General features: G+C 41.5%; 1 protein-coding gene across 2 annotated transcripts in view; it reads left to right on the forward strand.

Annotated features, from left to right (window-relative positions):
• YARS1 (tyrosyl-tRNA synthetase 1) overlaps nt 1-12,173 on the forward strand; it is a 30,515-nt gene that overhangs the window by 1,940 nt on the left and 16,402 nt on the right. For both annotated transcript variants that reach the window (XM_082832903.1, XM_082832904.1), the window contains exons 2-4: nt 1,341-1,487; nt 1,624-1,799; nt 9,257-9,386. In XM_082832903.1, the coding sequence (XP_082689029.1) occupies nt 1,341-1,487; nt 1,624-1,799; nt 9,257-9,386 (453 nt within the window). The remainder of the gene's footprint in view (nt 1-1,340; nt 1,488-1,623; nt 1,800-9,256; nt 9,387-12,173) is intronic.

The following is a 12,173-nucleotide window of genomic DNA, read 5'->3' on the forward strand; positions in this document are numbered from 1 at the left end:
TTTTAAAGGGTAAGTGATATGACCTTTCCTTGAGTAGTGGAAACTCTCCAAGTATCCAAATAGTCAGTGGCTCAGAGGATCAGCCTCTAGCTGGCTTGGAACACAAGATTTTAACAAATCCTACTAATAGGTGATTCAAACCAGCAAAACAATTTTTGTCTTTCATGGCTTCCAACAGCCCCCCACAAACCGTCACCTGAAGAAACACTAAAATCTCTTATCAGCAGCATACTAGCCTATTAGGATTTTTCCAATATTGTCTTAGGGCAAAAGGAAATTATTATTAAAGTATTTAAATAGGTGAATGAGTTAATCAAATTTTGGTTTTTAAAGACCTCTCTGGCTTCCTTTTGGGACATGGATTGGAGAGAACAAGAGTAGATATGGGAGACCTGTTAAGAGGCTATTACAGTTATCTTGGTGTGATCTCTAATGATGGCCAAGACTAGGTTGGTGGTGTAGAGGCGGAAAGAAGTAGGAGGACTTAAGAGCTGTTTCAGAGTAACTTATGCAACTCAGTGAATGATAGTACCATTTATTGCACTGGGGTGAAACTAAGTGAAAAAGATGGTTGGGGAGTGAGGTAAGAAGGTGAAAGCATGAGTTTAATTTTGCACGTGTTGTGTTTGAATTAACTGGGTTGATAACAAGTACATGTATATAGGTGTGAGCAGGAGATTTGGTAGTTACTAGCTCATAAGTAGTAATTGAAGCAACTGAAGAGGATCAGTTAGGGAGAATGTAGAGTAAGAAGAGAAGAGATAGGGCCCCAAGGATTGCTGTTATTTAAATGATTAGGAAGAAGAACAGCTGCAAAGAAATCTGAGTCCCAGCAGCCAGAAAAGTAGGAGGAAAACTAAGACAGTAAAATAGAGAAAACCAAAAGAGGAGATTGTTTCGGGGGGAGTGAGGACTAAAAAGTATTCACTGAATTTAGCAACACGGAGGCCATCTGTGATCTTAGCAAGAGCATTTTCAGTGGCGTGATGCTGTGTAGAATTCAGACTAGAAGGGGAGATAAGGAATGGAGAGCAGAATAAGAGACACCTTTCAAGAAACTGGCTGTGAAAGGAAGGAGCATGAGCTAAAAGTAGACGGAGGGGAAGATACGGTTAGAGACATGCTCCATTCCCCTAACGTCAGTGTCTGCACTGGAGTGGTACTGGCAAGAGCACCGGCTTCATTTGGCTGTCACTCAGCACTGAGAGCCTGGCTAGACCTCCCTGCTGGCTCTGAGCCTGGACCCTCAGTGAAACATACCTTTGTTTTCCTTGTCACAGGGTAAAGGATGAGCAAGGTGGGGCACTGGCATTAAACCAGCTCTTCTGCTTCCACAACAGGAGGTTCTCGGGGAAGAGAAGGTGAAGGAGATACTGAAGGAGCGGGAACTTAAAGTTTACTGGGGGACAGCAACCACAGGCAAACCACATGTGGCTTACTTTGTGCCTATGTCTAAGATCGCGGACTTCCTGAAAGCAGGATGTGAGGTAAGAACTAATGTTATAAAGCAAGCAGTTGCTCTTGGGCAATGGCCAAAAGAGAGACTTAACAAGACTTACCTCACTTGTTTGGAGGTACTTGGACGAATTCACATTTTGATGGCCCCTTATCTCTTATGCCCAGGTAACAATTCTGTTTGCGGATCTTCACGCGTACCTGGATAACATGAAGGCCCCATGGGAACTTCTAGAACTCCGAACCAGCTATTATGAGAATGTGATCAAGGCAATGCTGGAGAGCATTGGGGTACCCTTGGAGAAGCTCAGGTTCATCAAAGGCACTGATTACCAGCTCAGCAAGTAAGTGCTCAATCATCCACCCTCCTTGTGGCTCTGGTGCTCCTAGCTAGTTACAGGCCTGGGGAGTCAAGGATTAGAAGTTGTTGGGCTCTACCTGTTAAGAACCATTAAAAATTGTATACACTTTGTCCTTTTAATTCATCCATCAAAAATCTACTGACTAGTAAATGCCTCGGTACCATACTGTTTGCTGGAAATATAAGTGTAACCACAACAAAGTCCTTGGCCTTGCAGACCTCACAGCATATGGGAGAGTGGTGAAAAACTCAGTCTCACTTTCTCCTTCCAGCCTCAGCAAATAATGGTAAAAGAAATGTGAAAGAAAAATTTATATTTGTAACATTAACATACATATAATTTTATGTCCTAATTTTTTAATGTACAGTTTCCTAAGTAACTGCCGCCCACTCCCCCTATCCCCTGCCCGCTGCCTCATAGTTTCCACATTCTTTAATTTTTTTAACCTCTCAAATAAGCCATGTATCACTCTAATGGTCGCTTTTGCATTTAAACCCTTAGAACAACTTTTTAAGGTAAGCATTGTTCTATCCTATTTCACAGATAAGGAAATAGATTCAGATTTAACTTTCCCAAGTTCATGCAGCCAGTAAGTAAAAGGACCATGATGTGAACCCAGATCTTGCTTACAAGTTGATTTCTTTTTTTACTTCATCTAACTTAACTTTCTTTACATTCCCCACTGTTGGACATTTAGAGTTTTAAATAAAGCATATACCTCAGAGATATTGCAGGTTTGGTTCTAAACCACCTCAATAAAGTACATATCACAATAAAGGGGGTCATATGAATATTTTGATTTCCCAGTGCATATAAAAGTTATGTTTACACTATACTGTAGTCTGTTAAGTGTGCAGTAGCATTATGTCTAAAAAAAAAAATGTGTGTGCCTTAATTTAAAAATACTTTGTCATGGGCTTACCTTTTGGCATAGTGGTTCGGAATCCATCTGCCAATGCAGGGGACATGGGTTTGAGCCCTGGTCCGGGAAGATCCCACCTGCCGTGGAGCAACTAAGCCCATGCGCCACAATTACTGAGCCTGTGCTCTAGAGCCCACGAGCCACAACTACTGAACCCGCACATGAAGAGCCTGTGCTCCGCAAAAAGAGAAGCCACTGCAATGAGAAGCCCATGCACCGCAATGAAGAGTGGCCCCCGCTTGCCGCAATTAGAGAAAAGCCCGCACGCAACAACAAAGACCTAACGCAGCCAAAAATAAAATAAATTTTAAAAATAGATTAATTAAAAAATAAAAACACTTTGTTGTTAAAAAAATGCTGACCATCATCTGAGCCTTCAGCAAGTCATAATCTTTTTGCTGGTGGAGGGTCTTGCCTTGGTGTTGATGACTGCTGACTGATCAGGGTGATGGTTATTGAAGGTTGGGGTGGCCGTGGCGGTTTCTTAAAATAAGACAACAGCGGAGTTCGTCACATCGATTGACTCTTTCACCAACAGTTTCTCTATAACTTGCAATACATTTTCACAGCATTCTACCCTCAGTAGAACTTCTTTGAAAATTGGAGTCAATCCTCTCAAACCCTGCCACTGCTTCATCAACTAAGTTTATGTAATCTTCTAAGTCTTTTGTTGTCATTTCAACAGTCTTCATAATATCTTTTAAAATTTTATTTATTTTTTTATATAGCAGGTTCTTATTAGTTATCCATTTCATACATATTAGTGTATACATGTCAATCCCAATCTCCCAATGCATCCCACCACCCCCCTCCACCACCACTTTCCCCCCTTGGTGGCGATATGTTTGTTCTCTACACTTCATAGCAACTTCACCAGGAGTAGTTTCCATATCAAGAAACCACTTTCTCCTCTCATCCGTAAGAAGCAACTCCTCATCCGTTTAAGTTTTATCATGAAATTGCAGCAATTCAGGCTCCACTTGTAGTTCTAGTTCTCTTGCTGTTTCCACCACATCTGCAGTTACTTCCTGCACTGAAGTTTTGAACCCCTCAATTTCACCCCTGAAGGTTGGAATCAACTTCTTCCAAATCCTGTTCATGTTGATGTTTTGACTCCTTCCCATGAATCACAAATGTTTTTAATGACATCTAGAATGGTGAATCCTTTCCAGAAGGTTTTCAATTTACTTTTCCCAGATCCATCAGAGGAATAACTGTCTATGACAGCTATAGCCTTACGAAATGTATTTCTAAAATAATGACACTTGAAAGTTGAAATTACTCTTTGATCCACAGGCTGCAGGATGGATGTTGTGTTAACAGGCATGAAAACAACATTAATGTCATTGTGCATCTCTGTCAGAGCTCTTGGGTGACCAGATGCATTGTCAATGAGCAGTAATGTTTTGAAAAGAAACTTTTTCTGAGTAGTAAGTCTCAATGGTGGGCTTAAAATATTCAGTAAACCATGTTATAAACAAATGTGCTGTCACCTAGGCTTTGTTGTTCCATGTATACATCACAGGCAGAGTAGATTTAGCATAATTCTTAAGGGCCCTAGGATTTTTGGAATGATGAATGAGCACTGGCTTCAAGTTAAAGTTACCAGCTATATTTGCCCCTAACAGCCTGTCCTTGAAGCTTTGAAGCCAGGCACTGACTTCTCTCTTGCTATGAAAGTACTAGATGGCATCTTCTTCCAATATAAGGTGTTTTCGTCTTCATTGAAAATCTGTTGTTTAGTGGAGCCACCTTCATTAATTATTTTACCTAGATCTTCCAGGTGACTTGCTACAGCTTCTACATCAGCACCTGCTTCTTCACCTTGCACTTTTATGTTATGGAGATGGCTTCTTTCCTTAAACCTCATGAAGTCTGAAGCTCGCAAAACTCCTATTGATTTCACTATGGCAAAAAATTTCAGCTTGTTGAAGGCTCGGATGATGGTTAGTGTTTTTTAACATTTATTAATTAAGGTATGTACATCTTTTTAGGCATAATGCTATTGCAAACTTAATAGGCTACAGTATAGTGTAAACATAACTTGTATATGCACTGGGAAACCAAAAATCTGTGTGACTCACTTTATTACAATATTCATTTCCTTGCAGTTGTCTGGAACTGAACCCACAATATCCCCAAGGTATGCCTACAATATGAAAGATCACTGATCACAGATCACCATAACAAATATAATAATAATGAAAAAGTTTGAAATATTTAAGTTACCAAAATGCGACACAGACATGAAGTGAGCAAACACTGTTGGAAAAATGGCGCCGATAGACTTGCTTGATGAAAGGAGTTTGCCACAAACCTTAAATTTTTAACAAACACAGTATTTGCAAGGCACAATAAAGTGAAGTGCAGTAAAACGAGGTCTGCCTCTACTAAGAAATTCACCCAGAATACAGCCCAGAGAGATGGACAAAAAAACTGTAAGCATGGTTGAGATGTGGATAAGAACTTTTGTTTCCAACAGTCTGGCAGACTAGGTACTCTGACCAACCTTCCTGCTGAAAAACATTTTTTTTTAATTTTTTATTTAATTTATTTATTTTTGGCTGTGTTGGGTCTTCGTTGCTGTGCACGGGCTTTCTCTAGTTGCAGCGAGTGGGGGCTACTCTTTTGTTGCGGTTCACAAGCTTCTCATTGCGGTGGCTTCTCTTGTTGCAGAGCATGGGCTCTAGGCGCATGGGCTTCAGTAGTTGTGCCTCTCAGGCTCAGTAGTTGTGGCTCATGGGCTCTAGAGCGCAGGCTCAGTAGTTGTGGCATACAGGTTTAGTTGCTCTGTGGCATGTGGGATCTTCCCGGACCAGGGCTCGAACCCATGTCCCCTGCATTGGCAGGTGGATTCTTAACCACCACGCCACCAGGGAGACCCTGAAAAGCATTTTTAAAATGCTGCATCAGGGACTTCCCTGGTGGTCCAGTAGTTAAGAATCCACGTTCCAATGCAGGAGACGAGGGTTCAATCCCTGGCTGGGGAACTAAGATCCCATATGCTGCAGGGCAACTAAGCCCGCCGGCACTTTAGAGCCTGCATGCTGCAACTACTGAGCCCGCTCCCTATGGAGCCTGCATGTACTCCACAACTAAAGAGAAGCTGGCGTGCTGCAGCTAAGACCTGATGCAGCCAAATAAATTTTAAAAAAAAAATGCTGGATAAAATATTTTTAAAGTTTCCTAGATGCTTCAAATAAATGAATTGGCAAATTAGTCAAGAATACTCAGTGGCGGGCTTCCCTGATGGCACAGTGGTTAAAAATCCTCCTGCCAGTGCAGGGGACACGGGTTCAAGCCCTGGTCTGGGAAGATCCCACATGCCATGGAGTAACAAAGCCTGTGCGCCACAACTACTGAGCCTGTGCTCTAGAGCCAGTGAGCCACAACTACTGAGGCCCGTGTGCCTAGAGCCCGTGCTCCACATCATGGAAGCCACCACAACGAGAAGCCTGCTCACCACAATGAAGAGTAGCCCCCACTCGCTGCAACTAGAGAAAGCCCGCGCGCAGCAACAAAGACCGAACTCAGCCAAAAATAAATAAATTTGTTTATTTTTTTTTAAAAAAAGAATACTCAGTGTCCAGAAACCAAGTGAAAGTGGAAATACAAAGAGATTTGTATTTCAGTTAATCTAAGATACTTTCAAAAATACTGCTAATTAGAGACTTCCCTGACAGTCTAGCAGTTAAGACTCTGCACTTCCACTGCAGGGGGCACGGGTTCAATCCCTGTCAGGGAACTAAGATTCTACATGCCATGTGGCACAGCCAAAAAAATAAAATAAAAACAACAACAAAAAATATTGCTAATTAATCTATGACATGCCTTTATTTTAAAAAGTCACCTAGATTTCAGAGATGCTAAATGTTTAAAAAAATGTGTCTTAGAATCTGTAAAATACAAGAACACTTAGGACTACATGTCCAGCTCCCAACCAGGGAGCTGGTTGAATTGTATGTGCTTGAATTTTGATTTTTGTGGCCTCACAGACCACAATGGGGAAAAAAAAAGGAAAAGATAAAACTAGAGTACTAGGCCAAAAGGTCCAATATTTGAGTAATAAGTGTTCCAGAAAAGAGAACAAAGAGTCAGAGGGAAGGAAATGAAGTACTAATTTAAGGACAATTAAAGGACATGAGTTTCCAGATTGAAAGGGCCTGTTGAGTGCCTAATAAAATGAATGAAAATAAACCCACACTAAAGTACATTGTCTTGGGACTTCCCTGGTGGTCCAGTAGTTAGGACTGTGCACTTCCACTGCAGGGGACACAGGTTCAGCCCCTAGTCTGTGAACTAAGATCCCACATGAAAAATAAATCAATCAATTAATAAATAGATAAAGTGAATTATCTTGACATTTTAAAGCACTGGGGACAAAAAAAAAGTATTATACAAACTTCCAAAGGGACAAAAGAAGTCACATACAAAATGTCAGGAATCATGATGGTTTTGCGTTTCTCCAAAGGAATAGTGAAAGCTAAAAGGGGATGAAGCAAAACCTTTAAAATTCTGAAGGAGAGGAATTTCCAACCTAAAAATCTGTACCCACCCAAACTACCTTTCAAGTGTAGTGGTAAAATATCTGAAAATATTTATTGAAAAAAAATTATTTTCATGTTTTTGTTGGCTATTTGTGTTTCCTTTTCTGTTAATCAAGTATCTATGCAAGTGTTTTGGCCCATTTTTTAACTTTTTTTTTAAGAGTTCCTTGTGTGTTCTATATACCAAGTCCTTTTTCATTTATATAGCATGAGTATAGAGAATTAACTACTGGAACAGAATAAAGAGTTCAGAAATAGATCCTCACAAATATGGAAGCCTGATATATGCCAGAGCTGGCATTGCAGGTCAGCAGAGCAAGAATAAACTTTTTAAGAAAAAATGATGCAGAGACAATTGGTTATCCACATAGGGAAAAAGATGATCCCTTCATTCCAAGTAGATTAAAATTTTAATTGTAAAGGCCAAACTACAAAACATATAAAAGACAATGTATAGGGCTTCCCTGGTGGCACAGTGGTTGGGGGTCCACCTGCCAATGCAGGGGACGTGGGTTCGTGCCCCGGTCCGGGAGGATCCCGCATGCCGCGGAGTGGCTGGGCCCGCAGGCCGTGGCAGCTGGGCCTGTGCGTCCGGAGCCTCTGCTCCGCGGTGGAAAGGGGGGCCGCAACAGTGAGAGGCCCACATACTGCAAAAAAAAAAAAAAAAAAAAAAAGACAATGTATAAAGCTGTCCTATGATTGCAGGTCAGGGAAAATTAAACCAGACACACCAAAAGCACAAATCACAGGAAAAGATAGATGAATTTACCTTCATTACAGTTAAGACCTTCAGTACATCAAAAGTAAGATAAAGTAAAAAGACAAGCCACCAACTGGGAGAAGATGTTTATAACATATATAACTGACAAAGGAGTAATGTCCAGTATTATATGTCAAAAACTGCAAAATCAGTTGTCAAAAATGAATCAATCCAGTGGGAAAAACTTAAATAGGCATTTCACAGAAGAAACCAAACAACGAGTATATTTTTGGAAAAATGCTTAACCCCCTTGGTTATTATTCAAAGAAATACAGGTTAAAATTACAGTGAGAAACCATTCCTGCTTACCAAATTGGCAAAATTTAAAATAGTGAGAGTATTAAGTAATAAAATTGATTAAAAGCCGCTCTGTAAAATAGTTTGACGTTAGCTTGAACTGAAGTTCAAGATGCAAATTCCGTATGATCCAGAAATTCTACTCCTAAGCATATATAAAGGAACTTGCACATGTATACCAGGATACACATATGAGAATATTTATAGCACATTGTTTAGAGATACAAACATAGTATAAAACAGGAAAGAAATACAAAAGTTCAGGCTCGTGGTTGGTTACTCTGGAGAAGGAAGAAATGGGATTGTGGAGGGGTGCACAGGAGCTTTACAAGTGATAGGTCCCTTTTCTTAAACTGAGTGATGGGTATTCTATTCTTAATATTGTTCATTATTCCTTACATATGTTTAAGTTAAAAGAAATAAAAAAAGACAAGGAAGATAGACTGAAGAAATTCTGATGTTTATTTAATAGGCATTCCAGAAGAAGAGAGTAGAGGGGAATGGCAGAGAAGCCCTATTTCAAGAGATAAGCAAAGAAAAAGATTAAATTAAAGCCATCTTCAAAAAGGAAAAACAAAAAAATAAAGTAGTATTTATTTTTTAAAAGAATATCCTTTTTTCTGGCTGTGCCACATGGCATGCGGGATCTTAGTTTCCCAACCAGGGATCAAACCCGGGCCCCCTGCAGTGGAAGCTCGGACTGGACTTAACCAAGCTTAACCACTGGACCACCATTGAAGTCCCGATGAAGTCATATTTTAAAGGAGAGGATGGACTGCTCACGTTTTAGAAATTACCAGGCAGTATGCTCTCTGAATGTCTTAAGATTGAGAGAGTAAATTAACACCGCCCTTCAGGATTAAACTGAGGCCTGGGCCCTGTCTTACAGCTGTCCCCTCTTGTCTCTTCTCAGAGAGTACACGCTAGATGTGTATCGCCTCTCCTCCGTGGTCACACAGCACGATGCCAAGAAAGCAGGAGCTGAGGTGGTGAAGCAGGTGGAGCACCCTCTGCTGAGTGGCCTGCTGTACCCAGGGCTGCAGGTACCTGGGAGGGATGGAGTTGCCTGATGACCTTTTCTGCTCTAACTACTGGTCATAAACCTCTCTCTCAGCCCCAGTCAGACCCACATACTGGCTGTTCCTTCACCTTGCCGTAGGCCTTCCTTCCTGTCTTCCTTTCTCCCACTGCCCCTCCCCCAGGCTTCCTGGACCACTCTTTTTTTAAATTTATTTATTTTCTTTAGTTATTTTTGGCTGCATTGGGTCTTCGTTGCTGCACGCGGGCTTCCTCTAGTTGCGGCGAGCAGGGGCTACTCTTCATTGCAGTGTGAGGACTTCTCACTGCAGTGGCTTCTCTTGTTGCAGAGCATGGGCTCTAGGCGTGCAGACTTCAGTAGTCGTGGCACGCGGGCTCAGTAGTTGTGGCTCGTGGGCTCTAGAGCCACAACTTGCGGGCTTACTTTCTCTGCAGCATGTGGGGTCTTCCCGGACCAGGGCTCGAACCCGTGTCCCCTGCACTGGCAGGCAGATTCTTAACCACTGTGCCACCAGGGAAGCCCCTGAACCACTCTTTGACTTCTTCCTCTACCTGTCTGTCCTTTAAAACACTGCTAATCTCACATGTCTTCTTTACGGGTAATCATGATCCCTTAATTGAAGAACATTAATTTCAGAGTGATAAGTGAAAATAAATTTTAAGCATGATCTTATTTCCCATTAAGCAAAACAAACACATCATATTTCCTGTGTGTGCATATTTGTGTGAGCATGGAGAAAGCATGGAAAAATTCAAACCAAGCTATTGATACTGGTTATTAGCTCAGGAAGGTAGGATGAAAATGTTGATAGACTTAGCTTTTCCTTTGTATATTTCTCTAATGTTTGGTATAAGAAAATCAAGTCATACAAACTACTGTATATAAAATAAACAAGGTCCTACTGTATAGCACAGAGAACCAGATTCAATGTCTTATATTAAATTATAACGGAAAAGGATCTGTAATAGAATATATGTACATATATATATTATATACATATGTAGAATATATATATTTTTTATATACATATATAAAAAACTGAATCACTTAGCTATACACCAGAAACTAACACACATTTAAATCAACTAAACTTTAATAAAAAATTTTCTTTAATTTAAAAAATAAATTTTTTTTTTAGAAGTTGAAAGAAAGAGGGCTTCCCTGGTGGCGCAGTGGTTGAGAGTCCGCCTGCCGATGCAGGGGACACGGGTTCGTGCCCCGGTCCGGGAAGATCCCACATGCCGTGGAGCAGCTGGGCCCGTGAGCCATGGCCGCTGAGCCTGCGCATCTGGAGCCTGTGCTCCGCAGCGGGAGAGGCCACAGCAGTGAGAGGCCCGCATACCGCAAAAAAAAAAAAAAAAAAGTTGAAAGAAAGAAAAGAAAATCAAGTCTTCCCTTGGCCAGGCACTCTAGATCTACAGTGTCCACTATGGTAGCCTCTTGTCATAGTCATATGTGGCTATTGAAGTAATTAAAATTAAAATTTTTAGTTCTCCAATCACACTGGCTGTTATTTCAGTTTGCAGTTTGCTCATGTGGCTAGAGGCTAACCTGTTGGACAGCACAGATATGGAACGTATTCGTCCTCACAGAAAGTTCTGTTGGACAATGCTGTTCTCACATTCTAACTGCTTGCTCACCTTCTCTTCCTCTCCCCCTGAATCCAGTCGGACACTAAATGTTATCAATTCTATTTCTTTTTTTTTTTTTTCCTCAACCACTGCGCCACCAGGGAAGCCCTATCAATTCTATTTCTTAAAAATCTCTTAAATTCATTCTTGCTCTACATCCTCACCGACTTGGTTCATTGTTATTTCTTACCTGGCCTCTCACAGCAGCCTTCTGGCCGTTTTCTTTATCTCTAGTCCTCAGGCCACCACTCCACACTCTGCCGCCTTACTGGTGTGATTTTTCTGCAGTGTGTGAATCATGTTTCTTCCCTCCTTAAAATCATTCACTGGCCAGGATGTTGCTAGGCACCCTCACATGACATTCAGGGTCCTTACCAACTTTTCTTTTCTTTTTTTTAAAAATTAATTAATTTTTTGGCTGCATTGGGTCTTCATTGCGCAGGCTTTCTCTAGTTGCGGTGAGCGGGGGCTACTCTTTATTGCGGTGTGCGGGCTTCTCGTTGCGGTGGCTTCTCTTGTTGTGGAGCACAGGCTCTAGGCGCGCAGGCTTCAGTAGTTGTGGCACTCGAGCTCAGTAGTTTTGGCTCGTGGGTTCTAGAGCGCAGGAGCACGGGCTTAGTTGCTCTGCGGCATGTGGGATCTTCCCAGACCAGGGCTCGAACCCATGTCCCCTGCATTGGCAGGCGGATTATTAACCATTGCACCACCAGGGAAGCCCTTTACCAACTTTTCTAACCTCATCACTCACCACTTCCCACATCCCTTGGAGTTTGTGCTTTTGCAGACTGAATCACTGATAATTTGCCTAAACACTTCACCCCTCTGTGCCCTCTCACATTCTGTTTCCTCTGCATGGTGAAAAGCATCTGTATATTCAAAACCAAGCTCAGCCCACAATCTGATTCTAGGAAGCCTTCACCACCACCAGTCTGAACAGAGATAATAATTTCTTTCTTCGTATTAACATGTTCCTTAAATGAACATGTAAGTTAGCCCTTGGCATGCTGTATAGAAATTACGTATTCACACGTCTCTCTCCCCAGCTAGTTAATTGGCTTCTTGAAGGCAGAATCTGGGTCTGATTCATCTCTGCATCCACAGGACTGGCACTAGGCCTGACATCTAATAAGTGATAGTAACTGTTTATACTAGTTCAGTCT

The sequence above is a fragment of the Leucopleurus acutus genome, assembly GCF_964270905.1.
Source record: "Leucopleurus acutus genome assembly, chromosome: 2".
Classification (NCBI taxonomy): domain Eukaryota; kingdom Metazoa; phylum Chordata; class Mammalia; order Artiodactyla; family Delphinidae; genus Leucopleurus; species Leucopleurus acutus.